Genomic DNA, 27841 nt, shown 5'->3' with positions numbered 1-27841 from the left:
CTGACGTCTCCGGCGAAAAGGTAGAGGAAAACAGAGGAATGTCGCGATCCAAAACTCAGATCTGATTCCCCGAAACTGCAAGGAAGGACGCCCAGAGCAGCTACGAACCACCACCAGTCACCGGAGAGGAAGGCGAGCCGAGATCTCGTCGTCCGCCACGCCGGAGAGGAAGAGCTGGGTCACCTACTACTACGATGAAGCGACAAAAGAAAAGAGGAAAGCAGAGCCCTCTCACACTGCCGGCGAAAACCTAGGGCAGCGGAGAGGCAAACGGACAAGGCGGCGGCGGCGATGTAGATCTAGGGTTTTACTAGAGAAGAGAAAAGTCTCTTTCCTTCAGTTTTTTTCTTATTAAAAAGCAAAACAAACAAGCTGACAAGAATGCTCTTTAACCAAGCATTTAGCAGAGGATTGCAGATTTCTCGTATTCTTGGTGGTCAAAGAAAAGACCGATCTTCCAAGAACAAGGAGTGAAACAAATCAATCATATATAAGGAAAGAAACAGAGAGTGATGATATACACTTTGTATATATATTGACACTATTAAATGACAGTTATTATGCCTCTGTTACTAATTAAGTCCTTTATCAAGTAATCTAGGTCTGGGCATTCGGGTATCCGATCGGATTCGGGTTCGGATGTTCGGGTTTTTGGATTTTTGGATATAGAGATATAAAACTCGATCAGGTATTTTCAAATATCGGATCGGGTGTCTTCGGGTTTGGGTAATTTCGGATTACCCGAAATCATAAAAATGAAAAAAAAAAAAAAAAATCTTTTTTTTTTGTATCGTGAAAAAAAGAAAAAAGAATACTTTTTATCTTCCTCTTCTTGTCTTCTTCTTCTTCATCTCTCTCTTTTTCAGTCAAAACCCCTAGATTTGTTTATCCATGACCACTACTTCAAAAATTAGATCCTTCAAATTTCCTAACAAATCTAATATCTATAGCAAATTATACGATATGATTCATATTTATCTTCCAAGCTCACTCACTCTTCAAACCCCACAAACTATCATTTTTTTCTTTTTGTAGATCTGTTTGTCATGTTTCTAGTAAAATTGATCTGGGTAATAAAAAAATAAAACGATTATGGGTTCTGTAGATTGAGAATGGAAAATTAAATCATTTTTAGAATACATAATTATTTATATATAGTTAACATTTTCATTGACATAAAACTAAGGTTGCAAAATGGTTTATGGTGCACTAGTAAATGTCTAAGTTATTGGGTTCAAACCCACTTAGATGCATTTTTGTATCTATTTCGGGTATTGGGTAATATTGAACCCGATCAGATATCCGAATTTCAAAGAAACTAAATTCGATCGGGTATTTAGTACTATCCGAATCCGAACTGAACTGCCTATTTCGAGTCGGTTCGGGTTTTGGATTTGGTTAAAATGCCCAGGCCTATGAAATCACACCACACTGTACGTACGTCCGTACCATCTCCACCACATTGGGCCGTCCGTACCATTAGAAGGCTTATCAAGTCCAGTCCATGAAGACCAGCCTCCAACGGTCACTCATCTTCTAGAATCATCTCCTCCTAGCCGTTAATGATAGTATGCAAGTGGGAAGACTTAGGAAGAGTCACATGTCTCCTTAAGGACATGTCGCTATCCGTATGTGTAGTTGTGCATAATACCTAAGTAGGATAATCTTTTGTATATGGCTATAAGTAGATTGTAATTATGTTCTAAATGAAGTAAGAAGAGATAATATCTCTTTCTCTCCAATACTCTCTCTATACTCCAAACGATTCTCACTCACTTTGTTCCTTCTTTCTTTTCACCAAACACTTAATCAATCCTATTAATTCTTACATGGTATCAGAGCCTAGTTGCTCTTTATTCTAAACTTTTTGTTCATCACTTACTTCCGCTTCCCCTCTCTTTCATTTTCTGTTTCGACTTGAAAGTCATTTTCTTTAACCGTTGGATAATAGCTTTACCTAACGCTCTCTTCGTCATGGAAAGTGTCAAAACCATGATTGTTCCGGTGACTCTCAAGGGAGAGAACTATCTTCTGTGGGCAAGGACCACAAAAACAGCCCTTTGTGGCCGAGGCCTTTGGTCTCACGTTGAGACGAGCGAAGCTCCGAGTGGCGAGACCACCAAGGAAGGCAAGGAACTTGCCGGAGATGAAAGGAACAAAATGGTTCCAAGAAGACCAAGGAGTCTTAGCCATCATTCAAAACTCTCTTGATGCCCCCATTCTTGAAGCTTACTCCTACTGCGAAACGGCGAAGGACTTATGGGACACCCTCAAGAACGTTTTTGGTAATGTTACCAATGTCAACCGTATCTTTGAGATTAAGAGGGCCATCAACAACCTCAATCAAGAAGATATGGAATTTACCAAGCATTTTGGGAAGTTTAGGAGTCTTTGGGCTGAACTAGAGATGCTCCGGCCGGCGACCATTGATCCGGCCATCTTGAACGAGAGGCGCGAACAAGACAAGGTGTTTGGCCTATCTTGACCTTGAACCCTTCCTACAATGACCTTATCAAGCATATCTTGCGATATGACAAGCTCCCTAGCCTCAACGACGTTTGCAACCAAATTCAAAAGGAACATGGTTCCATGGGGCTATTTGGAGGCAAGGGGGAGCTAGTGACCGCCAACAAAGCAGAGGTGGCCTCCGCAAACCGAGGCTACTACAAATCGGAGGAGAAGAACCCACCGGTGTGTGAGCATTGCAAGAAGGTCGGCCACTTCAAGAGCCGCTTCTGGATTCTTCACCCACACCTCCGCATAAACCGTGGAGGAACAGGCCGTGGTGGACCGAGGGCTCACCAAGCTAACATGGTCGGAGAGGTGACAACCTCAGCGCCAAGTGGCCAAGTGCTTGAGGGGAATGGAGTGGCGTTAGCTGCATCTTCGGAGCTGGTGAGGAAGTCGGACCTCGATGCTCTCATCAAAGCCCTCAAGGAAGTCTCCAGTAAAACCTTTCTTGCCTTAAACAAAATTAAACCTCTCATTGTGGATTCTGGTGCATCTCATCACATGATTAGTGATTCTAGGCTAATCAGTGATATTAAACCGGCTAATGGGAATGTTGTGATTGCTAATGGTGAGAAAGTGCCGGTTAAAGGCATTGGAAATTTGAAATTATTTGATAAAGATACTAAAGCCTTCTATATGCCAAACTTTACTTCTAACTTGCTATCAGTTAAAAGAGCTACTACTGATTTGAATTGTTATGCAATATTTGGTCCTAACAAGGTTCATTTTCAGGATATTGAGACAAGTAAAGTTCTTGGCCAAGGAGGTTCCAAGGATGATTTCTATGTGCTTGAGGACTTGAATTTATTTTCTTCTTCTGCATCTTGTTTTAATTCGGTTATTGTTAAACCTAATGACTCTATTTTACATGCTAGGCTAGGACATTCTCACACTAGAGCTTTATCCTTAATGTTTCCTCATATTTCTTTTAAAAATGATGAGTGTGAGGCTTGTATTCTTGGCAAACATTGCAAGGCTGTTTTTCCTAAATCTATAACTATTTATGAAAATTGTTTTGACTTAGTTCATTCAGATGTTTGGACATCTCCTTGCTTATCTAGAGAAAATCAAAAATATTTTGTTACTTTTATTGATGAAAAATCAAAATATACTTGGTTAACTTTACTTCCCTCTAAAGATAGGGTCCTTGAAGCCTTCACTAATTTTCAAAAATATGTGACTAACCATTATAATGCAAAGATTAAAATTTTGAGATCATATAATGGTGGAGAGTATACAAGCCATGCTTTCAAGCAATATCTAGCAAACCATGGGATTATTCATCAAACAAGCTGTCCATATACACCCCAACAAAATGGTGTTGCTGAGAGGAAGAATAGGCACCTCATGGAAGTCGCAAGATCCATGATGTTTCACACAAATGTCCCAAAGAAGTTTTGGGGAGATGCTGTTCTTACAGCTTGCTATCTCATAAACCGGACACCGACCAAAATCCTTCGCGACATCTCTCCGTTTGAGGTATTAAACAAGATAAAACCCTCATTTGATCACTTACGAGTATTTGGGTGTGTGTGTTATGTGTTGAAGCCAGGAGAACAGCGAGACAAACTCGACACTAAGAGTGTGAAGAGCATGTTCATTGGATACTCTACCACTCAAAAAGGCTACAAGTGTTATGAACCAGACATGAAGCGAGTCTTTGTCTCACGTGATGTTAAGTTCGTGGAGTCTAAAGGCTTCTATGAGGAAAAGAACTGGGAAAGCCTTCGAGACCTGTCCACCTCACCGTCTGACCGAGCCAATAATCTTCGCATCCTTCTCGAGAGACTTGGTGTTGACAATCTTACACCAACGTCCGCGCCTGCTCCTACAGTCAATGCACCATCAACGCCTGCTCCTACAGTCAATGCACCATCAACACCAACTCCGGAACCTCACGATGATAATCTCTCTCCTGACCTTGATGAACAATCCGATGATGAAAATGGTTTAAATTCAGTTCCGGTGGACAATGCCTCTGGAGATGAAGACTATGTGCCCACCGAAGAGGAGACTGACGATGAGGCCACACCACAGGAAGTTATACCACTTCGACGAAGTGAACGACTCAAGTTTCCTCCCTCCAACTGGCGCAACACTCGGGTCTATTACAACAATGTTGCCGTGGCTCATCCGATTCAAGCGGTGTGCACCCTTGCTCACTTTCCTCCACAACATCAGGCGTTCCTTGGCCAGATTGATGCTCATTGGATTCCCAAAGACTATGAGGAAGCCAAGAATCATAAAGAATGGCGTGATGCTGTCGATGCCGAGAAGAATGCTATGGAGGCTAATCATACGTGGGACGAGGCTGACTTACCCAAAGGAAAGAAGGCGGTGACATCAAGATGGATCTTTACTATCAAGTATAAGAGTGATGGGGAGATTGAACGCTACAAAGCAAGGCTAGTTGCAAGGGGATTCACACAAACGTATGGGGAGGACTATTGTGATACGTTTCCGCCGGTAGCAAGCTTCACACGGTTCGAGTTGTCCTTTCACTTGCAACCAACCTTGACTGGGAATTGTGGCAAATGGACGTTAAGAACGCCTTCTTACAAGGAGAACTTGAAGACGAGGTTTATATGAGGCCACCACCGGGTTTAGAAGACATCATTGGACCAGGGAAAGTGTTGAGACTAAACAAGGCAATATATGGTTTAAAACAGTCTCCTAGGGCTTGGTATCATAAGTTAAGCACCACACTACTTGAGAAAGGCTTTCGCAAATCAGAAGCTGATCACACTCTATTCACCTTGCCAAGTGATAAAGGTATTGTAGTCATTCTAGTTTATGTTGATGATATCATCATAACTGGAAGTGACAAGGTAGGCATTCAAGATACTAAAGCTTACCTTAAGTCAGTTTTTGATATCAAAGATCTAGGAGAACTTAAATATTTCTTTGGTATAGAAGTATATAGGTCTGATGAAGGTTTGTTTCTATCACAAAGAAAATATGCCCTTGATTTGTTGAGTGAAGCAGGAAAACTAGGTTCAAAGGCTGTATCAACACCTCTTGATGAGAACTATAAGGCAGGAGGAAAGGGGGAGCTTGATGCAGCTCCATTTCACGACGTCAAACGATACCGGCGAATGGTTGGTAAGCTCATATACCTTACTATCACGAGACCTGACATTTGTTTTGCTGTTAATCAGGTGAGCCAACATATGCAAAAACCCACCGTGCATCATTGGAATATGGTGAACCGAATCCTCAAATATCTCAAGGGCTCGCCGGGGCAAGGCATATGGATGGGTCGCAATGCAAACACAGAACTAGTATGGTGTTGTGATGCGGATTACGCCGGTGATCGGGGAGACCGTCGTTCTACTACAGGCTATTGTACATTCCTAGGAGGCAACCTGATCACATGGAAGAGCAAGAAGCAAAAGGTGGTATCACTATCAAGTGCAGAATCGGAATATAGAGCCATGAGGAAGCTCACAACCGAGTTGATGTGGCTCAAGGCACTCATTAAGGATCTTGGAATTGAGACACCTAAACCCATTACCATGCATTGTGACAATGAAGCCGCCATTCACATTGCAACGAACTCCGTGTTTCATGAGAGGACAAAGCACATTGAAGTCGATTGCCACAAGGTGCGAGAACAAATCAAACTTGGAGTAGTCTTACCGTGTCATACCGAAAGCTCTGAGCAGTTGGCCGACGTTTTCACCAAGGCAGCCAGTCCACAAGTGTGTGAGTACATTCATACTAAACTCGGCCTCAAAGACCTTACTCGGCCATGATTGTCTTCACATGACATCTACACTCTTTTTCCCTTAAGTATAGTTTTTCCCAAGTGGTTTTCTATACTGAGGTTTTTAACGAGGTAGGTGTGCATGAGTCCAAGCTTGATCAATGCTCATGTTCAAGCTTGAGGGGGAGTATGAAATCACACCACACTGTCCGTACGTCCGTACGTCCGTACCATCTCCACCACATTGGACCGTCCGTACCATTAGAAGGCTTATCAAGTCCAGTCCATGAAGACCAGCCTCCAACGGTCACTCATCTTCTAGAATCATCTCCTCCTAGCCGTTAATGATAGTATGCAAGTGGGAAGACTTATAAAGAGTCACATGTCTCCTTAAGGACATGTCGCTATCCGCATGTGTAGCTGTGCATAATACCTAAGTAGGATAATATTTTGTATATGGCTATAAGTAGATTGTAATTATGTTCTAAATGAAGTAAGAAGAGATAATATCTCTTTCTCTCCCATACTCTCTCGTATACTCTCTCTATACTCCAAACGATTCTCACTCACTTTGTTCCTTCTTTCTCTTCACCAAACACTTAATCGATCCTATTAATTCTTACAAGGCCTAAAGTAATCTATGCTTCTTTCTAGGATTTCGTCGGTCTAATCCGTGATTTTGATTTGGTTTCGGTTCAGCTTACTTTGTTGAAATCTTCGGTTTTTTTAAATAGCTATCAAATAGTGTAGATCGGTTCTAATATGTTTTAAATTAAAATTGATTCGATCCGGTTCGAACTGTTACAAAAGAAAATTCGGTATATGAGAATTAGAGTCTACTAAAAATAAAAGCCCCTGAAATTGTAGTTATTTTCAAAATGATCCAAATATTTTAGTACGCTTCTATTGAACCCAAAAAGGAAGAATACCATACCGGTACAATTCGGTTCGATTATTAAACCGGTCCGTCGCGCTTCAAGTAGTCTTCTTTGCCAGTTTCCAGTTTTTTTCCGCTTCCAGTGTCGAAATTTTCATGATTTTCCCGCAAAACCCTTTCTGGGTTTAACCTGTGTGCAGTGAGCGTCACCTCCGTACCTTTGTCTTCTCCAATTTGCCCGTATCTGTAATCGCCGAAGGCGAAAAGATGAGTACGGTCGATAAAATGCTGATCAAGGGTATCAGAAGCTTCGACCCAGAAAATAAGAACGTCGTTACTTTCTTCAGACCTTTAACCCTAATCGTCGGTGCCAACGGTGCCGGCAAAACTGTAAAACTCTTCTTTAATCCCTTCACTTCTCTTCTCTTCTCTTTTACTTCAATCCCAATTTCGCCTCCGTATTTGATTGAGTAATCGCTTTGTTTTATTATTATTTCGTGATTTTTGACTGCAGACGATTATAGAGTGCTTGAAGGTATCTTGTACAGGAGAGTTACCACCGAACGCAAGGTCTGGTCACAGCTTCATTCATGACCCTAAGGTTTGTTTCCTTTAGATTCTCAATTCTGTTGTTGATTCATGCGAGCTTTTTCAATTCCATCTTTTGTTATATTGTTAAATGAATGTGGAATTCAGTATTTTGATTTTGTCCTTATATTGTTATAGGTTGCTGGGGAAACGGAGACAAAAGCGCAAATTAAGCTGAGATTCAAGACAGCTGCAGGGAAGGATGTGGTATGTATAAGGTCATTTCGATTGACACAAAAGGCTTCAAAGATGGAGTACAAGGCAATTGAGAGTGTGCTTCAAACCATTAATCCTCACACTGGAGAGGTTGCACTTCTTTTTAGCTATGTAGTTTATATCTTAGTGTGTTAGGCTATCTATAGAGTAGGAGAAATGATTTTACTATTGCTTTGTTTTATATTCCTCATTATTCTTGTATCTGTTCCAGCAAGATCGTTACTCCTTATTTTTCTGTTGCAGAAAGTATGTCTCAGTTACAGATGCGCTGACATGGATAGGGAGATACCAGCTTTGATGGGTGTGTCCAAAGCTATTTTAGAAAACGTCATATTTGTGCATCAAGATGAGTCTAACTGGCCACTGCAAGATCCTTCTACTTTGAAAAAGAAGTTTGATGACATTTTCTCAGCCACCAGGTATCACCAATATTTCGGTTAAAACTATCACTTCCTTTCTGTATTTGTTGTAGAAGAAACCGATTCCAGAAACTGTAACGTGTGTTCACCATGAAACAGATATACAAAGGCTCTAGAAGTTATTAAGAAACTTCACAAGGATCAAGCTCAGGAAATAAAAACTTTTAAGTTAAAGTTGGAAAATCTGCAGACCTTGAAAGATGCAGCTTATAAGGTATGCTAAACATTAGCTTGTTTGACATTGATTTTATCTTTTCATTTTCCGTATCCCTGGTCACGGAAGCAGAATGTTCTTTTTGTTAAGTCAAAGGAACAAAATTAACACTGACGCAAGATTGTTTTAATTCTGAAAGTGATTATAGAAAATCGGTTCATATTAAAAAGTCTTCTTTGTTTCTTTCAATTCAATCTAAGTATTGTATACATATAGTATGCATGTTCTTAGGCTGTGTGGGCTATTCTTATGCCATGATACTCATACTTCCTATACAGCTTCGTGAGAGCATTGCTCAAGATCAAGAAAGGACAGAGTCTTCTAAAGTTCAGATGTTGGAACTGGAAACCAGCATTCAGAAAGTCGATGCTGAAGTTCATAATAAGGAAATGATGTTAAAAGATCTGAGAAAGCTACAGGACCAAGTATCAAGAAAAACTGCCGAGAGGAGCACCTTGTTTAAGGAGCAGCAGAGACAGTATGCAGCATTACCTGAGGAAAATGAAGGTTTTCTCTTTTACTATCACAATATTAAGGCCATTTCTTTCTTTTAGATGGTGGGGTTCGTCTTTTGGGTGCTCACTGTTACAGTAGTGGTCTTTTTTGTTATACAAATTGACTCCCTGCATTTGTATGAATTTTACTTTTTCCTTTCTGTAGAGATATCTCACATTTTGTTATTCTTTATGTAGATTAAACTTGTTAATGCTTGTTAATTTTGCTGTTCAGATACCATTGAAGAATTGAAAGAATGGAAAAGCAAGTTTGAAGAAAGAATTGCTCTTTTGGAGACCAAAATTCGAAAAATGGAGAGAGAGATGGATGACACACAAACTACAATTTCTTCGCTTCACAATGCAAAAACTAACTATATGCTGGAGATCAGCAAGCTACAAACAGAAGCTGAAGTAAATCTAAATAAACTACCACATAGTTAAATATTGTGAGTTCTCTCTCCATTTGATTTAACATTTTTCCTTTATACTTTCATAGGCTCATATGCTGCTGAAGAATGAAAGAGATTTTACCATCCAGAATATTTTTTCTCGTCACAATTTAGGAAATGTTCCTAGTACCCCCTTCAGTACAGAGGTAGTTTTGAGTCTCACAAATCGAATAAAATCAAGACTGGGTGAACTTGAGATGGACTTGCTTGATAAGAAGGTACACATTCTTTATTTTCTCCAGAAAGTCAATTGTGTATTGCATATGTTGACATCGTTAGAGATTTTGACTGTCATCTCAGAAATCAAATGAAACTGCTCTAAGTACAGCTTGGTATTGCTATATGGATGCTAATGACCGTTGGAAAAGCATCGAAGCTCAGAAACGAGCTAAAGATGAAATCAAGGTGTGGTTCACCATTTGGAACTCAACCCAAATCCTCCACAACGAGTCTAAAGTTTAACTCTTTTACTTTTGATGGTGACTTATGCAGANTCTAAATAAACTACCACATAGTTAAATATTGTGAGTTCTCTCTCCATTTGATTTAACATTTTTCCTTTATACTTTCATAGGCTCATATGCTGCTGAAGAATGAAAGAGATTTTACCATCCAGAATATTTTTTCTCGTCACAATTTAGGAAATGTTCCTAGTACCCCCTTCAGTACAGAGGTAGTTTTGAGTCTCACAAATCGAATAAAATCAAGACTGGGTGAACTTGAGATGGACTTGCTTGATAAGAAGGTACACATTCTTTATTTTCTCCAGAAAGTCAATTGTGTATTGCATATGTTGACATCGTTAGAGATTTTGACTGTCATCTCAGAAATCAAATGAAACTGCTCTAAGTACAGCTTGGTATTGCTATATGGATGCTAATGACCGTTGGAAAAGCATCGAAGCTCAGAAACGAGCTAAAGATGAAATCAAGGTGTGGTTCACCATTTGGAACTCAACCCAAATCCTCCACAACGAGTCTAAAGTTTAACTCTTTTACTTTTGATGGTGACTTATGCAGATGGGCATATCAAAACGCATAGAAGAGAAAGAAAATGAGCGTGATACATTTAAATCTGAAATTTCCTCCGTGGATGTTAAACAAACTGATGAAAGAGAGAAACAAGTGGTACTGCTTTCTTCCCTTGATTTACTTACATGATTTTGGTCTTGATGACTTTGTATATGTGCCTTATTTTGCCATCATCTGCGTTTGCACAGCAACTTGAGTTTGAGAGAAAGACTAAACAGAATTCTGAAAGGGGGTTTGAATCCAAAATAGAACAGAAACAGCGTGATATATACAGCATAGAACGTAAAATTAAAACACTGAATCGAGAAAGGGACGTTATGGCTGGTGATGCTAAAGATAGAGTGAAATTGTCTTTATGGAAGACGGAACAGGAGAATCTTCAGAAGAAACACAAAAAGATGTGATCTCACTAACCAGTGCTTTTGTCAGCTTTTTTTTTTCTTTCTTTTTTTATCAATCCATTGTTTTCACTCTCTAAAGCTATTTACCAGAATAGATGAGTGCAAGGATCGAATTAGAGGGGTGCTGAAGGGGAGATTGCCTCCCGAGAAGGATATGAAGAAGGAAATAGTTCAAGCTCTGAGGTCGGTGTTTTTTACTTAACTTATTATTTTATGGCGATTCTGGATTGATCTTTAAAAAAAAAAAAGTGGAAAGCTTGCTACTTCAGGTGTTCGAATTTTCACATCTCAAAAAATTTAGTTGTATTTGTTTCTCTTTGGTTTAGGTCAATTGAAAGGGAATATAGTGAGCTGAGTTTGAAATCCCGGGAAGCAGAAAAGGAGGTCGACATGTTGCAGATGAAGATAAAAGAAGTAAACAATAGTCTATTCAAGCATAAGAAGGATACAGAATGTAAGTACTGGTGTCTAATTTGAAGTTAGATATCTATTGGTCAGTTCTCTGACTAGCGCCTTAAGCTGTGAATAAAATTCTCTTGACAACTTTCTCAGCGGTACCAATTATTAGACCTTGTTAGTATAGAGTGTCATCTATCACCCTGTTTTTTTATTTTCATTTCTACAATGTACCTTAATTGATATTTGTAACACAGATGAGAAATCCATTGTCAATGCGCAGTGGATCATTAGAAAATATCTATGCACTTAATCTGACTTGAGTATTTTATGCAGCAAGGAAGAGATACGTTGAGTCCAAGCTCCAGGCCTTAAAACAGGAATCAGTTACCATTGATGCTTATCCCAAATTGTTGGAGTCAGCTAAGGAGAAAAGAGATGAACATAAAAGGTTTGTGGTTAAAACTGGCGACTGTTTCCATACCACCCCCATCCCTGTCTTGCACTGAAAAGCGTATTCTGTTTCTGGTCTGTGTTTGCAGAAAGTATAACATGGCAATTGGAATGCGCGAGATGTTTGAACCTTTTGAGGAGATAGCACGTTCACGTCATTCTTGTCCTTGCTGCGAGCGCACTTTTACATCTGACGAAGAGGATAGCTTTGTTAAGAAGGTTACACAAACTTCCCCCTCCCCTGTTTTTGCCTTATGATTCAAATTATATGATGCTTCTATAATAACTGTATGTCTCTTTATTTGAGTATGTAAATTTCTTTTCAAATACAGCAAAGGGAAAATGCTTCAAGCACGGTGGGGCATCTTAAAATGTTAGCAGTGGGGTCTTCCAATGCTGACTCTGTATTTCAGCAGCTGGACAAACTACGGGAAGTTTTTGAAGAGTATTCGAAACTAACTAGTGAAGTTATTCCTCTCGCTGAGAAAACTTTGCAAGAGCATACAGAAGAGCTGGACCAAAAGTCTCAAGCTCTCGATTATGTGAGTTGGGATCATTAGTAATTTTCTTGGATAGAACTAATTTGCAGCCGCAAAGTTTATCAGATTCATTAGAAGTCTTGCTGTTTTCTGCTTGCTTTGTTTCCTCTTAATCATGTTCTTATGTTGGCAAGCTGGAAAATCTTAATTCCAGTTCATAGCATTTTAAATCATATATGTGTATGTCTTCAGGTATTAGGAATCTCAGCCCAAATAATAGCTGAAAAAGACTCAATTGAAGCACTGGTGCAGCCCCTGGAAAATGCTGATAGGATCTTTCAGGAAATCGTATCCTACCAAAAGCAAATAGAAGATCTTGAATATAATCTCGATTTCAGGGGTCTTGGGGTTAAAACTATGGAAGAAATCTTGTCAGAATTAAATAGCCTCCAAAGCAGCAAGTAAGTGCACTGAATTTATGCAGGGTGAAACATATATTTCTCTTCATTGGACGTTTCTTAGTCCGGCAGACCCATTTTCCAATATTTTCTTCCTTTTGTACCCATGAACAGGGATATATTGCACGATGAGCTGGAGAAACTTAGAGATGACCAGATTTACATGGAACGTGATATATCATGCCTCCAGGCCAGATGGCATGCAGTAAGGGAGGAGCAGGCTAAGGCAGCCAATTTGTTACGCGACGTTACAAAGGCAGAAGAAGACCTAGAGCGTTTAGCCGAGGAGAAAAGTCAACTTGACCTTGACGTGAAGGTGCGTCTTATGATAGCTTTTTTTATTGTTATCCACATGCATTTCTGTGTGTCACTATATCAAAGTCCGTTGTTCGTTGGCGACTATAAAGATCATGAATGAGAGTACTACAATGGGCGGAATGTGATAAATCAGATTAGCGAATCATTGTCTTTCTGATTAAATTTGCTTACTAGTAATGCAATGCAATGCAACACAGATATGTAGAGAATACATAATAAATGGGTCACAATAACATCCTCTCGAGTTGTATGGTATAGTGCTTGTAACTGTTTAAGTTTTTGGTATTTGAAAAGTATATTTTTTGTGCATTCGTTGAAATGTGTTCAACTAGTTCTTCTAAACATGCAAAAAGTAAACTTCAGTCTTCTGTTCCTATTCTTGTTTCAAATTTTCTCTGTTACACCAAATGTAGAATCCTTGAATTTATTGTTCATTTCATTATTTCAGTATTTGACCGAGGCACTTGGCCCGTTGTCCAAGGAAAAGGAGCAGTTGCTGAGTGACTACAATGATATGAAGGTTAGACGTAATCAAGAGTATGAAGAACTGGCTGAGAAAAAGAGAAACTACCAACAGGAAGTTGAGGCATTACTCAAGGCCAGTTCTAAGATAAATGAGTATGTTCTGCTAGCCAAAGGTTAATTCATTACTATCCTGTGTACCAGATATGCTTACAACTGCTTCACTAGGTATCATGAATTGAAGAAAGGAGAGCGCTTAAATGATATTTTAGAGAAGCAGCGGCTGTCCGGAACTCAGCTTCAGAGCTGTGAAGCTAGAAAGAATGAACTTTCAGGTGAACTGAACAGAAATAAAGACTTGATGCGGAATCAAGATCAACTCAGAAGAAATATAGAGGATAATTTGAACTACCGGACAACAAAAGCAGAAGTTGAGAAACTTACACGTGAAATTGAATTATTGGAAGAGCAAATATTGAATATTGGTGGGATTCCTGCAGTTGAAGCTGAAATGGTAAAGATATCGCGGGAAAGGGAAAGGCTTCTTTCAGAGGTAAGCAGATTCTTATATATAGATAGCAGTCATTCTGATTTGATTTTGGTGTCTATGGTTAGCTATTAATTTATTCTCTGTGATGGTAAGTGTAAAGATCTTGCATTTCTCCGATTTAAGTATTTAATATCCGAGGTAAGTTGGCTCTTTCAAATTTTGTCCTTTTTTCAAGAGCCAAAATATAAAATTTAGTAATGGTCATTTATAGATAACAGATTTTCTTCACTGAATACCATTACTCGCAGCTGTTAGCAACTGATATGTGTGAACGTCGAGTAACCCTGTGTTTTTGTGGATTATCTGATGATAATTTATCCATTTAAAGGTTTCAGAGCCTATTTTATTGTGCTTAAAGAATAATTATATTTTTCCTGTAGCTGAACCGGTGTCGTGGAACAGTGTCTGTTTACGAGAGCAGTATTTCAAAAAACAGAGTAGAGCTAAAACAGGCACAATACAAGGACATAGATAAGCGGCACTTTGATCAACTGATCCAGCTAAAGGTTAGATGTTTACCTTATGGCAATGCCTGAATGATCAACAAATTCCACTCTATGTTAAATTGAACATTTCATTTTGGCCAGACAACTGAAATGGCAAATAAAGACTTGGATAGATACTACAATGCCCTTGACAAGTAAGCTTTTCTCGAGTCCTAATATAAGCTTCTGGCTAGTTGTTTTTCAATATACACTAAACCTTCAATCTGTAGTTTTTAAGATAGATTTCCATCTTATTGAATACATACAGAGCACTAATGCGATTCCACACAATGAAAATGGAGGAAATAAATAAGATTATAAGGGAATTGTGGCAGCAGACATACAGAGGTCAAGATATGGATTACATACGAATACACTCAGATTCCGAAGGTGCAGGCACCCGCTCTTACAGCTACAAGGTATGCTACAGAATTGACAACATGCTTTACCATTTGTTCACCATTACTAGCATTGTGGTAAACCTTGTTTTTTCTTAGGTTCTTATGCAGACTGGTGATACAGAACTTGAAATGAGAGGAAGATGCAGCGCAGGTCAAAAGGCGAGTTGTTCTAAAATTGCTCTTGTAGAAATGTCGTTATCTGTTCAATAATCTTTTAAGTTTCGTTGTTTAACTCAGGTGATCACTTTCTTCTTCGTCTTCTCCTGCAGGTTCTTGCTTCATTGATAATAAGGTTGGCTTTAGCCGAGACATTTTGCTTAAACTGTGGAATATTAGCCCTTGACGAGCCAACTACAAACCTGGATGGGCCCAATTCAGAATCTCTTGCAGGAGCTCTTCTTAGGTAAGAATTACGATCCATACCTTTAATGACTTATGATGATGATACATGGGTACATAGAATTCCTCTTACATAGGAATTTAACTATTTAAACACTGGAATCATTATTATGATATTTACCCTGCCTTTTCCCTATAATGTTGTTACACATTTTAAGACCATGTCTCTCAACATTGGATCACATTATGTCATTGCATTCTCCAGGATCATGGAAGACAGAAAGGGCCAAGAGAATTTCCAACTAATAGTCATTACCCATGATGAACGCTTCGCTCAAATGATTGGCCAACGGCAACATGCTGAAAAGTATTACCGGGTCGCAAAAGATGATATGTAAGCAAAACAATTATTGCTCTCATCTCTTCTTCTTTCTGTTCTTGGTTTTCCATTCACTCTGAATCTACGATCTTAAACTTCACAACTCTGTGATTTTCTCAGGCAACACAGCATAATCGAGGCTCAAGAGATCTTTGATTGATAAACTGGTTACTTTCTCTATAAACCAGCATAACAGGTTTAGCTAATATTTAACGGTAAGTTCATCTTTTCAAAAGGCTGTTTGTAGCTTTCTTGGCTCCGCTATTTACAACTCTACCTATCAATCAGATGTGTGCAAAATTTTCAATTGAACCCTTTTAAGTTATGCTTTTTGTAAAGAGATGCAACATTCCAAAGTCTGTTAATGGTTTTGATATCTCAACCAAGTCGCTTCATATCTTCAAAACATCTTGTTTTTATTTATTAACAACATAAACATCATTACAACCAACTATTAACCATTGTTAATAGCTTCATATCGTACAACTTTTGTCTTTTCATGATCATATTATGGAAATTTGTGTTATGACATAAGTCGAATATGAAATGAAGTTAGTAGATAGGACTAACAACAGGAGTGAAACCGAGCAACTGCTTAGAATGAAGCCATGGCTGAATAACCACAACTGAGTCAAACATCCTGGTGGAGCCATTGGGTTGAGTCACTTCGATCCTTAGATAGTATTTGGTCCCAGCCACGACCTGTTTCTGAGCTGACACAACTCGGCTAAACCTCAATGGATTCGACATGTCTGTGTCTGATTTTGCAATGGATTCTACCTTTCCCTCCTCGCTCTGATCCCTTTGGTTGAACTGCTCAACGCAATACCTGTGATCACATAATTACATCACATCTCTAATTCATAATACGAATATGTGTATATCAGTATATGCATATGTGAATGTATCATGTATGTATATACCTTCCAAGTTCTTGAATTTCCCTGTTGGCCTTAACGTTTGCAACATCTGACTTCCCTCCGAGAACGAGTGACTTCCTTAAAGCGTTCGCCGATGGAGTCATGACTGCGATCACCAGAAACCCTAACAATGACAATACTAGAGAGACCTTTGACATTGCAGCCATATTGCTTCTCACTTTTTTTGCCTTCTTCTTTGACTTAAATTAATTTTTTGAGTGATTTGTGTTTTCTCTCTTTAAAGCCTTTGAGACTCGACTGATTTATGTGTATTGTTGTAATTTTGTGTGTGAGAAAGAAAGAGAAAGAGAGAAGTGTTTATATAGAGAAAGAGTTGAGGGAATTGTTGGTGTTTGTGTTTGGGTGTACGTGAATGGGTCCCCATGCCATCGGCACCTTCGGGGTTCCGCATCTTTTAAGTTACTTTCTGATCCAAGTCTCCACGTGAAGTGAGCCCCCACCCTTTTTAACGTATGTGACATCTTGCTCGTATCGGTAATTTTATTGTTTTATTATTAATAAATCGGATTCGAACACACTAATTTATACATCCTAATTATCGAATGAACCAAACAAATTAGATGATTCTTTTTTGTAGATTAAGGTTTTTAATCTTTAATGTTCGTGATAGTCAACTAGTCCTTAATTTGTTGAAATCAATGAAAGAATGTGAAATCTTATTTTTAATTTTAAAATGAATATTTTACATATTAACTCATCATAATTTGGTTGATCGGTAATATGTTCAAACTCTTTTTTTGTGATTTTAATTTTCTTTAAATGTTTTCTTTGTTTGTTTGTGTTCCGTTAGCTTACAATTGCACCAATGACGCAATTCTAAATTCTGAATTGACCAAAGGAGGGATCATGGGTCTCTCTAGCCATTTTTCCTTATCGCCTCGATTTGATTTTGAACTATTATTGTCGTTTTGTTGGGTTTTTATTATAATGCAAGTGTTTAGGAGAGCGACACGTATCAATTGCATTTGACATCTGCCCTCTTCTCTCTTCGCATGGTGCATACGTAGCACCTCCTCTTTACGTATGCCAAACTAATTATTTATAAAGTGATCAGTCTGTTACGGACAAGAAGAAATATATTATATATAATTGAGATGGATACAATTCCAATTTCATGTACTCGTATATACATACAATCAAACTCTTTAACAAACAAACAAAAATGCATATTATAGCTATAAAAGTTTAACGTCGACATAAAACAGTAGTTTCATTACCTTTTTAGAAGTAATATAGTCATGATACAAGTTTTGGGTTAACCACTGATGGTAAGATATGCACAACTTGAAAATAAAACATTAGTGTTTGTCTATTTGACCATGTTTTGCCAAAATATGTAACAGTTACATAGAAAGAACAAGGGGTGTATAAGATTTGAGAGTTTACATATCGAAGCCCAAAGAATGTCTTTGAAGAGATTTTCTACCCTTGATATGTTGTTGTTCTTAAAATTTAATCCATCACCTTTACAAAGACCGTTTTTGAATGATTTTAACTTTCTTGGGCTTATGAATTTGTATTTTGCTAGACTTTTTTATTCAATTGAGAAAATTTCAGATGAAAAATTATGGGCTATATATCTTAGTTTCATTAACCCAAACAAAAAACAAACACCAAAAAAGTTACTTTGGAGACTAGTAATGTTTGAACAAGCATTGACAAACGTTAATCAAAGCTAAGATATTACGTATCGAGATTCTATGACGTCTCTTCTCTCTAATTTACCTTGTTTCTGTCCCTAACCGTAACCGTAAGACATGAAATAAGAGCCTCAAAGAGGTAACACTAAAATGGATCATTCGTGGACGTTTTCTCATGTCGAGATTAGATGTATGTGATCAATATAGATCTCAGGTTAGTAATAATCAAATCATCTTTCTTATTACAATTCATTTATTATTCATCCAAAGTGGTCATATGGTTGTGAACCACAAGAAACGGTGTTTTCTTAGTGTGTACAACTTTTTTTGTTTGATCAATTTGTTATTGACAATATGAAGAGGCAAGATTATTGCAAAGCTTTATCATTTTGGTATAGTGTTCTTTCATGTATTCTCTCTTTGATCATCTTCACAAAACTTATAACAAGGTAGAAATATAAAAAAAAAAAAGTGACCCTAATTTTAATTATAAGCAAAAAAATATAAATGCATTCTTTAACCAGAAAAAATGGGTTTTTGTTTTTTAGAATTTACCATTTCTTGGTGAACTCTCGCTTTTGCATAGAATTGTTATGTATCCGAAATAAGTAAAATTTTCTAATTTTATTTTTAATTACACTAATTTAATTTTAAATAAAAGAATAAAAACATTCTACAAGACAAATGAACAACTAAAAACAATAATAAATGTAGGAGTAGGACATATATATACATTGTTTCGTCTAATTATGAAATATGGTCCTCACTCTTGAATTTGTTTTCTCTTAATCCCTCGTATCTTCTCTACCACTCCCTTCACAGCAATATCAAAAGCATCTTCAAAAACCTCCCCGTCCGGTTTGTTCCGGTTTGGTTTACCATACACAATCTTCGGAATCAATTTTATTACGCTTTCTCTCATACCAACCACTCTCTCATTTGGTATTCCACGCAAAATCTCTTCGATTTTGTTCTTTCCTCCGGTTCTCAGCTCCTTAACCGGTATATAAACCGAATATTCACTATTATTCTTAGGTAAATGCCATACATATTGCTTGTATGCGCTTCCTTGGTTAAAGAAAACCGGAATACAACCAGCCAAAATCGAATCAAACACCGATCTTCTGGTTAACGAATCCCCTGGTGGTTGTAAGCAAAAAACCGAACTCTCGAAAAGTTTCATCAGACTGATCGGATCATCGCAGCTATTGGCTTTAACGTCACAGTCAAGAAATCTACACGTTTTAGATGAACTCTTGCATTGTTTTATAACTTCAGTGCGAACCAAACCGTTTTGGTTTCTGCTTGGTCTTTGAGCTCCAGCGAATGAGAAGAGGACCGTCCGGTTCGTTAGCTTGATCTTGTCTTGCCATTGGATGATCTCGGAGATTGACGTTGGGTGAAAGTAAGTAGGATAAGGAATCGCGAACTCGTTGTGGCTCGTTAGACTCCTTTCGATGGTGAGGAAAGTGAGGTTTTGTGACTCTGGTAAGAGCATTAAGTTGGTTCCCCAGTCGGAGTTCTTGTTGGAGTTTCGTCTAAAATCTCGTGATATCCGACCGGTTACTAGGAAATGGTCCTTACCTGACATACCTATATTTCAATTAGAGATAACTGAAATTTTATTTTCTAACTTTATCAATAAAAAACAACACATAAAATTTTAATATTACATTTTCTAATTTTCTTATTGGTCAAAGCATCAAAATAGTGGAGATATAATTGGTATTTTTACCAAACATATGCATTGAAAATCTAAAATGGCAAGTATTGGAAAACAAAACTTTTACTCTAGAATGACAAGTAAAAAAAACCAAAGGGAGTAGTTATTAGTTATTACTTATTAGTAGTTGAGAACTTGAGGTCCGACCCTTACTAGGATCTAGGAAATGGTCTTCACCTAATGTATCAGTATTTCAAATTACTGAAATTAGTAATAATTAACTGACAAAATTATTTTTTATACTTAACTTATGTCAGCAATGTAATTGACCGACGGACTAAAAAATCACATTTATATATTCACCAAAAAAATAACACATTTATATTAAAACTTTATAGTATATTAAAATCTCACTTCATCTATAACAAATCTAGAAAATTAATTGGTACGTTATCGTATTTTAATGTGTAGTTTTCACTTATAATTAGTTTTAATTGCTAAAGAGAGTACTTCATAAAAAGTCGTCGTCGGTAGAAAAGGAGAGAAGAGAAGTCATCGCTAGCTTTGAATAATTCGATTAATTATTGGTTAAATCAAAGCTAGAAGCAATAATTGTAAACGTTTTAAAATATTAGGGGTCAAAACGAAATAATAAAAAGTTAAAAAAAAAACTCGGCGTACCTTTCCACTGAGGTTGCTTCTTCAGCCATTTAACAAGTTCCTTCCCGGCGGCGTCTCTCGCAGCTACGTTACGCCGCCGTAGTTTTCGCCGGAAATCAAGACCAGCATAGTAAGGTAAATAAACAGCCGAAGCAAGCGACGAGTCACTCGTCAGACACTCGTAACTCTTCATCTTCTCGTGAAAAATCACTTCGAGCATGAACTGATTAGTCGCGTACCAGCTCTGAGAGTAGTAGTAGTCAGAACTAATCAGAGGTCCGAATCCTGAGTTCTTGAGATACTTACACATACTGATCTTGTCCTTTGGTCTTGTAATGGACTGGCAATCTTGAAGGATTTCAAGATTGAATCGAGATGGTAGCTTGTGGATATATACGTAGCGGCCGAGACATGTGTCGTCTCTGGAGGGTTCTTGACGGCTTTGTTGATCGGAGATGGAAGTGGTTGTTGTTGTTGTGGTGGTGGTGATGAGGATGATTTTGTTTTGGGAGATATGAAGGAGAAGGAGAGAGATGGTGAGAAGAGATAGGAAAAGTAAAAGAACGGTTGGTTTTTGCTTCCATGGATGATGATGATGATGATGGCTCTCGATCGAATCTGATGTATTGTTATTGTTCTTTATCATTGTGTGGTGTTCTTGATTTGATGATCCATGCTCAATTGAAAAGAGAGAGAAAGGTCGCAAAGTCACACGCAAATAATGTATTATATTAATAGATATTGTTTGCTGGTGTTTTGTAAAAAGAATTTTTGATTGGGGGATAAAAGTCATGATGTACTCAAATTCAATTTATTAGTTTCATAATCTCTTGATTTTTATAACCATATGCATACGTACGTAGGTGAGTAGAAACTTCTTCCTGTGATTTTTGGATATCTAAAAATCAATATTTGGTCAATGTAGTATAGCTCTCGAGGCTGAGTTGGCCAAATTATGGTGTTTAATTAAACCTTTTCTGTACTAATCAATGTTTCTATATATGGTGCTTTTCTTGGTTACTTTTGCAAAATCCCTTTAATTCAAGATGTTTTTTCTTTCACTCTAACAAAAATCTATATATTAAACAAATGTACTTAGGCCATGTTCCAAGACCAAGTCATTCTTTACTAATAAGGTATTCTTTCTTATTTTATTACTACTTATAAATAAGATCTTTGAAAAAAATAAAACCAAAACCGAACTATATATCTCAAGCTATAAGTGTCTTGTTTTCTAGTTCCTGTACTTTTTTTGGGTTTATCAAAACATTCATTGCTTTGTAGACCTTGTTGCATTATTCGACTTAAAGGTATAAGTAAAATCAGAGAATGACTTTGGCGACAGAGTCAACCGGCGTGATATCGACTTCTCGAACTTCTAGTTTCATCCCTTTTCCTCCTCCGTTGGCCAGTGGATGGATCCCGAGCTCGGGCCCCGTTATATGCGCCCTTGCCTCCTTCTCCCCTTCTATTGATACCCCAAACCGCTTCTCTGCCTCTGCATCCATAATTTAAATCCAAATATGATCAACTACAAATCATCATAACTAGCTACAATGTGCGATATCAATACCATTAATAGCTAAACCAGTCTAGGATGATTCTCTATCAAAATTCTAAGCCGTTTTTTCTTCTTCGATCCATGCCTAAATCAATCCAAAATTACCAATGATCTTTGCTACATTACGCACTATCGAGACGAGTACCAGCTATATTAGTATAGGCTGATTCTCTATGGAACGCCTAAACCGCTTCTCTGTCTCCGCATCCTTACCAATATATATCCAACCATGCTACGAATGACTTCTACATTATGGTATATATCAAGATCATTGCTTGCTAGACCGTTCAAAACCACTAAATTTAACTCTACATAAGAAGAAGTTGAAAATTCTATATGTAAAGCGATTTTGAACAAAAAAAAATTGACAATTAAATTTGTCCAAAAAAAAATTGGTCAACGGCTAGATTTAAAATGACTATGATCAAACGCATAGCCATAACGTCAATGTCTAAAAGATAATAGTCATGTTTATGGGCGCTAGTACCTAACTAGATAGACCCTTTCTTCAACATTAACCTAAACACTGTCTGTTTTTTTTGTTTAAAGAAAACTGAACCGTAAAACCGCAAGAAATCTCTCGTTGAAAGTCAGAAATGACCTAACTAATCTACGAATTTTCTAACCTTGAATCATCTCGTGGAAAAGCTGGCCATCGCGGGTAACAGCCATCATGATATTAGGTAAACCAAGGGGAAGCTCATGGCCCAAATCAACTTGCCAAAAATGGAAAACTTTGCCATAAGTCTTTGCGACTTTATCAAGATCTTGACGTTGAATGGCACCAGGAACACCAGGCATGAACAAGAAACCCCCTCTCACTTCCCACTCGTGCGAGTGCCAAAGCTTCTTCTCTTCGTCAGGCAAAGTCATGAACAGCTTCTCTGTCACTATGTACTCCAATCCTATCAGACGAGCGTTTGCATCCGGACCATCGTAGATCAGACACTGACGCATCTCTTCGTTCACGTGACTGCAGAAATGGTGAGCTTCTACTTGTCGTGTCATGTCGTCAGCATAGAAATGGAACCTGCCATCACAAGGAATTAAATAGCATGCTTTCTACATAAAACATCGTGTAACTACGCTTGGACATATAAACCAAATCGAAATAGGTTTATTAAAAGAAGTCGAAAACATAAAGATTTGGTTATACATACGCGCAGAGATGTTGGTGGATTTGGTTAACCGGAGCAAAACTTTGAACGGCGGAGGCGGCGGTGTCGATTATGGATGTTCCAGTCTTCGTTGCATCCCCTGGAACAGCCGGTCCAGACGTCGTCGATGAGTGAACTGCCTTCTCCATTTTGTTTGTAATTAACTATTTGCTCTTCCTCCCCCAAAAAAGTTAAGCAACCCAACCCAACAAACAGAGTGATTGCAAAGATCATACATTCATACTTGTGGGTGTGATCTAAAAATGGAGCGATTGTATGCATGATGTGTAACACTTGGCAATCACAGCAGGCTACACTTGGGTTTTTCAGCTTCTCTTTAGGGTATATATAATAGTGTGATAGGAACTAGTCAAATGTTTTAAAGCTGATTTTGGGAAGCTTTTTTTAGATAATTTAAGTGTTTGTGACAAAATGTGAAATAATCAGTTAATCAATAGCCAAATATCTCGTATGTCATAGTTAAGCTAGAAAATTATGAAGAGTTCCTTTTAAAGCAAACAACACGTTAGATCATTGAATCTACATCTGTCTTTACTGTGTAAAGTTATAATGCAAGTATGCCAAAGACAAACAAGGATTTTAGGGTACTCTAGGGTTTTAGAAGTCTCTGAAACTCATTTTTGGGTCGACAGCTTTTGAGCCTCTTCTCCCTCCTCTGCCTCGGCCTCTTCCTCGTCCCCTTCCCCTTCCTCCTCGCCTCACAAAGGACCTCCCATGTTTCACTTCTACAAGTGAGAGAAGCAACTCATCACATAGAACACATCCTTGATGCAGAGTGGCTCCGTTCTCCAGAGGAGTAGTTTTCTTGTTGAAATCGATCTCTATGATTGCTGAATCGCACTCGGGACAGCGGTTACTAGTGGTGGCTATGCGATGAGCACCCTCCGGAAGAAAAACGATGCAACTACACAAGTTGCAGTTGAGTTTCCACTTGGGGAAGCTCACGGGGTCCAAGACGAGCGTGCCTTCGCACTCTGGACAAGCGCAGACTCCTTGGTTTCTGACAGAGTGTTGGCATGTGGGATGAGGACAGAGTGAACATGGCATGCCTGAACCGGTTTTCGATTTGGCAGGACCATTGGGCGTCTTAGATGCTCCAAAGAGTGTGTCTATGCCTTCGAATGGAGGAGAGTTGTAGCAGTATGGGCATAGTGGAAATGATTTCCCCTCGGCTCCTGGAACTGAATAGATCACGAGCTCAAAGTTGTCTAAAGGACATGTGAGTTCTTTGTATAGCTGTGAGAAAATTAGTTAAGAAAGGATTCAGTAATAATAATAATAAATGTAAAAACTAGACATTCATTGAGGTTTCAGTTTAGGTGATGAAAAGCTTCTACCTTGACTGTGCCCTTTTGAGGAAGATAATAAACTTCTTCGCATGTGCCGCAGAAGAGACGTGGTGGGACTGCTGTGATGTGTTTCATGTAACGCAAGCATTTTCCACATTTGCTTAAAGGGCGACCAGAGCCAGCCAGAGGAGAGAACTGTGCTTCAAACAGGGCATCCATGTGTTCGATCTGAATGACAATATAAGGGAGATGTTAAGTAGGACCGGATTCAAATCAAAGACTTTATCAAACTATTCAAAGACAATATAAGACATGTTTTCGCTACCTGTTGAACAAAATAACTGAATTTACGCCTAAATTGCTGGATCACATGTTGCACTACATACGAATGATCAGCTTGGCCCTTGGCAACAAGAGTGATTTGTTGCTCGATAAAGCTACGGATGTCTGGTAAGCAAAGGTCTGGATCAATACACTGATAGCCTCTTATTAGCGTGATTCCTAATGCCGTTGGAACCAATTTCCTGCCAGATTGGACCTGCAAGAAAGCGTAAAGCCAAATAAGAGTAACGAAATGTTTCAGAAAACAAAAAATGGATCCTCCTAAGAAATATTGTCATCATGACGAAAAGTATACTGCCTTTGAGCTAACCCACCTGAACATAATTACGTTCACCAATGTTGTTTATATGCACAGGTATTGATGCATCTGTGCCTATACCATGCTTCTCCATTAGAGATATCAGCTCACTCTCAGTAAGGAAGTCCGGAGGCGCAGTGTTTCCCTGTAGATTTTACAACATTCAGACACAATTAGAAAGGATATACAAAAATTGGGCATTAAAGCAATTTCTGTCCTAGTACAAGGCAAAGTGAGTAGCAACAGAAACTGGAGAAGAATGTAACCTTGTAAAACTAGAAACATTAAAGCAATTTATGTCCTAGACTCCTAGTATAAGGCAAAGAAATTAGCAACAGAATCTGGAGAAGAATGTAACCTCGTACAGCTCCACTCGTAAAACTTCAATCCTCTCTCCTTTGAGGAAAGAAGGGAGTTTTTTCTCATCCACTGCAGACCGTGGCATTATAGCCGTAAACCCCTTTTCTGTCACTCGCTGCCCCGTACAATGGAAAGTTTCTCCACCAATTGACAATTCCACTTTAGTCCTGAGATATCCATCCAAGAGAAAACCACATATAAGATGTGCAAAGAATAAGCTGTAATTGGCATGGATCAAGCTACAATGAAGGCTTTATTACCTTATGTATTTGCAGTTAGGTGAGACAGTGCCAATAAAATGTTGACAGACATACTGATAGAGTCGCCAAGCATCTCCTCCAACCATGTCCTCGGTTGCTGCTCGCATCGGGGTGATAGGAGGATGGTCTCCAGCATCGGTTCCTGACTTTGGCTTTTGAAAGCCATCTGAGAGCAGTCTCTGTACATAACCACCCCACATTGAATTACTAATTTGTGCTCTGAGTGTGTCTGCGAAGTCGAATGAAGAAGGATAGGCTGTGCTTTCTGTTCGCGGATAGCTAGCACAAAACATAAGAGTTTGAGTAAAAAAAAGTGCCATCGCGATGATGACGAAAACGGTTTAAATGTTTAATGTATATAACACAGGGAAAATGTGATGTATGTATATTCTCGTCACCAAAGGTATTTCTCAATTACATAAACAATACCATTCAATAACCATTTGCGATTTACCACAATTAGCCAACTATATGCCGGTAAAGAGGAGTTAAATGACAAAAATAAAAATCTGGAGAATGGAGCAAGCTAACCTGATGAAGCCTTGAGTATACAATCGCTCGGCAAGATGCATAGCCGTCTGAGGCCCAAACCCTAGTGCACTTGAAGCAACCTGTATAACCGCTAATGTTACGTTAAATCAGGGAGAGTAATTTGAAAACTAGCTTTGATCGAACTTTAGACTCATGAACAAGATTAAGCAATGGCAAACGCTCTAAGCGCAACATTGGAAAACCAAAAACAGAAAAAAAACAAAACGAAAGAGAACTAAAATCCAAATGTTGTTGCCAACTCATCACAAAAAAACAACCATGACGCTGATAGAAGCAAAATTGCTTTGGATGAATGCAGAATATTTCAATTAGTGTTTTGCAATCATAGGTACAGGATATGATATTAGCTTAAAAGTACAATGTACAACCAGGCAAGTATATTTTAAAAGAATGGTAATCACGACTCATGACTTCTCTGACCTTTAGCAAATTCACTGTGTTAAGACCAGCTGGACGACCTTTAACTTCCTGCTTTTCTGATACGTCCATTACTTTTGCAGTTCTGCCTTCCACGACCAACTTTTGAAACACAGTAGCAGCCTACAATTTGTAAAAGCATGAATATATCAGCAACTTAAGATTGGAAAGAAACAGTCAAGAATATCAAAGAAATTCTAACACACGAATGAGACACTAACTTCCAGGTCGAACAATCTACGTCTCTCCCACTCTAGTTGAAGCTCATAACCATCCTTCATTATATAAGGTCGCAGAGCCCAAAACTTTTCTGGGTTGAAAGTATTAATATGCATGTACCGTTGCACACAAAACCCAAGAGTAGGAGTCTGGCATGGCCCATAACTGAAACAAACATTCAAAAGGATCATTAAGTATGACAGAAGTGGACAGAAAATCGCGCACACTCCTTCCAGCATTCTAAGGCAAGAACCAGAACCATCGTTGAATCATGACAGCTCCTATTATGAGAAAAGAAGAGGTGCTTCGACAAAGATAGACAACATAAAAGCTAAGTCTTACAAAGCTATGTCTACACTCCGTTTCAGCATTTACTAAAATTCCATTACTCGGGCACACTAAATGACAGGAGATAACCAAAATAGAATTCCACAGCCGTATCTCATAGGACCAATCAACCATATCAAAAACCAAAAGGGACAAAGAAAAGAATGCATCTGTGAAGAAAACAGTCGACCCATCTATTCGGAGACTCTTTAGACACTGAACAAAAAGAAAGAAAGGAAGGAGACGAGAGGAAACTGACGAGATAACTCTGCAGTCGAGATTCTGATATTTGCCTTGGAAATAACTTGTTTGAAATCGCGAGAATGCTACACCAACTTTTAGATCTATCTCTTGGCGAGCATCTACTGCCAGTGCCTCATCTCTGTTTGGTTCAACAAGGTTGTCCATGGCCTTTGATATATCTTTCTCAGTCACAGAAGAAAACCGTGCCCGATAAACCTTTCTCTTACTATCTTTCATGTCAAAGCCAGTAGACTCGATAACT

At 38.4% G+C, this 27841-nt stretch overlaps 5 protein-coding genes across 11 annotated transcripts in view; 1 reads left to right on the top strand and 4 right to left on the bottom strand.

Annotated features, from left to right (window-relative positions):
• On the top strand, nt 6741-16011 carry LOC104786406 (DNA repair protein RAD50-like). 3 transcript variants are annotated; one of them, XM_010511820.2, is made up of 27 exons: nt 6741-7484; nt 7609-7695; nt 7821-7988; nt 8142-8317; nt 8417-8531; nt 8810-9038; nt 9261-9439; nt 9525-9695; nt 9778-9882; nt 10497-10604; nt 10697-10908; nt 11000-11092; nt 11236-11363; nt 11642-11756; nt 11848-11977; nt 12091-12300; nt 12490-12698; nt 12810-13011; nt 13462-13631; nt 13704-14028; nt 14406-14531; nt 14613-14665; nt 14779-14929; nt 15008-15070; nt 15181-15314; nt 15516-15644; nt 15750-16011. In XM_010511820.2, exons 1-27 carry the CDS (start codon nt 7362-7364, stop codon nt 15787-15789), a joined length of 3951 nt encoding a protein of 1316 aa, XP_010510122.1. In that variant the 5' UTR covers nt 6741-7361; the 3' UTR covers nt 15790-16011. The 3 variants fall into 3 exon arrangements, with proteins under 3 accessions (XP_010510122.1, XP_010510123.1, XP_019101369.1); XM_010511821.2 differs by lacking the exons at nt 6741-7484; nt 7609-7695; nt 8142-8317 and having other exon boundaries at nt 7902-7988; XM_019245824.1 differs by lacking the exons at nt 6741-7484; nt 7609-7695; nt 7821-7988; nt 8417-8531 and having other exon boundaries at nt 8279-8317.
• LOC104786404 (cysteine proteinase inhibitor 2-like) lies at nt 16027-16861 on the bottom strand. Its single transcript, XM_010511819.2, has 2 exons — nt 16553-16861; nt 16027-16458 (listed from the first exon to the last, which is right to left on the bottom strand). Exons 1-2 carry the CDS (start codon nt 16714-16716, stop codon nt 16182-16184), a joined length of 441 nt encoding a protein of 146 aa, XP_010510121.1. The 5' UTR covers nt 16717-16861; the 3' UTR covers nt 16027-16181.
• Nucleotides 18880-21320, bottom strand: LOC104786403 (probable xyloglucan galactosyltransferase GT15). Its single transcript, XM_010511818.2, is given in 3 exon segments — nt 18880-19803; nt 20555-21182; nt 21185-21320. Coding segments are annotated over 3 exon segments (1482 nt in total). The 5' UTR covers nt 21209-21320; the 3' UTR covers nt 18880-18973.
• Nucleotides 21715-23503, bottom strand: LOC104786402 (oil body-associated protein 1B-like). The gene is made up of 3 exons (XM_010511817.2): nt 23255-23503; nt 22721-23124; nt 21715-22031 (listed from the first exon to the last, which is right to left on the bottom strand). The coding sequence occupies exons 1-3, from the start codon at nt 23398-23400 to the stop codon at nt 21856-21858; spliced, it is 726 nt and encodes a 241-aa protein (XP_010510119.1). The 5' UTR covers nt 23401-23503; the 3' UTR covers nt 21715-21855.
• LOC104786401 (DNA topoisomerase 3-beta) overlaps nt 23732-27841 on the bottom strand; it is a 10146-nt gene continuing 6036 nt past the window's right edge. For all 5 annotated transcript variants that reach the window (XM_010511813.2, XM_010511816.1, XM_010511814.1 and 2 more), the window contains 10 exons: nt 27596-27839; nt 27012-27174; nt 26794-26913; nt 26353-26432; nt 25822-26100; nt 25560-25728; nt 25218-25346; nt 24887-25099; nt 24610-24789; nt 23732-24508 (listed from right to left, as the gene is read on the bottom strand). In XM_010511813.2, coding sequence (XP_010510115.1) covers nt 23870-24508; nt 24610-24789; nt 24887-25099; nt 25218-25346; nt 25560-25728; nt 25822-26100; nt 26353-26432; nt 26794-26913; nt 27012-27174; nt 27596-27839 — 2216 coding nt within the window. In that variant the 3' untranslated portion in view covers nt 23732-23869. The remainder of the gene's footprint in view (nt 24509-24609; nt 24790-24886; nt 25100-25217; nt 25347-25559; nt 25729-25821; nt 26101-26352; nt 26433-26793; nt 26914-27011; nt 27175-27595; nt 27840-27841) is intronic.

This window comes from Camelina sativa, chromosome 5 (assembly GCF_000633955.1).
Source record: "Camelina sativa cultivar DH55 chromosome 5, Cs, whole genome shotgun sequence".
NCBI classification, from domain to species: Eukaryota; Viridiplantae; Streptophyta; class Magnoliopsida; order Brassicales; family Brassicaceae; genus Camelina; species Camelina sativa.
Note: the sequence above shows the minus strand (reverse complement) of the source record. Positions and strands in the feature narration are given on the sequence as shown.

What these genes read in the sequence shown, in the direction of transcription:
- LOC104786406 (XM_010511820.2), top strand. Translation starts at nt 7,362, where the DNA reads ATGAGTACGGTCGATAAAATGCTGATCAAGGGTATCAGAAGCTTCGAC. An exon ending in CCAACGGTGCCGGCAAAACT is followed by an intron (nt 7,485 to 7,608) that starts GTAAAACTCTTC and finishes TTTTGACTGCAG; the next exon opens with ACGATTATAGAGTGCTTGAA. An exon ending in GAAATAGTTCAAGCTCTGAG is followed by an intron (nt 11,093 to 11,235) that starts GTCGGTGTTTTT and finishes TCTTTGGTTTAG; the next exon opens with GTCAATTGAAAGGGAATATA.
- LOC104786404 (XM_010511819.2), bottom strand. Translation starts at nt 16,716, where the DNA reads ATGGCTGCAATGTCAAAGGTCTCTCTAGTATTGTCATTGTTAGGGTTT. An exon ending in GAAATTCAAGAACTTGGAAG is followed by an intron (nt 16,459 to 16,552) that starts GTATATACATAC and finishes ATGTGATCACAG; the next exon opens with GTATTGCGTTGAGCAGTTCA.
- LOC104786402 (XM_010511817.2), bottom strand. Translation starts at nt 23,400, where the DNA reads ATGGAGAAGGCAGTTCACTCATCGACGACGTCTGGACCGGCTGTTCCA. An exon ending in ATCCACCAACATCTCTGCGC is followed by an intron (nt 23,125 to 23,254) that starts GTATGTATAACC and finishes TTGTGATGGCAG; the next exon opens with GTTCCATTTCTATGCTGACG. An exon ending in TTTCCACGAGATGATTCAAG is followed by an intron (nt 22,032 to 22,720) that starts GTTAGAAAATTC and finishes TTATGGATGCAG; the next exon opens with AGGCAGAGAAGCGGTTTGGG.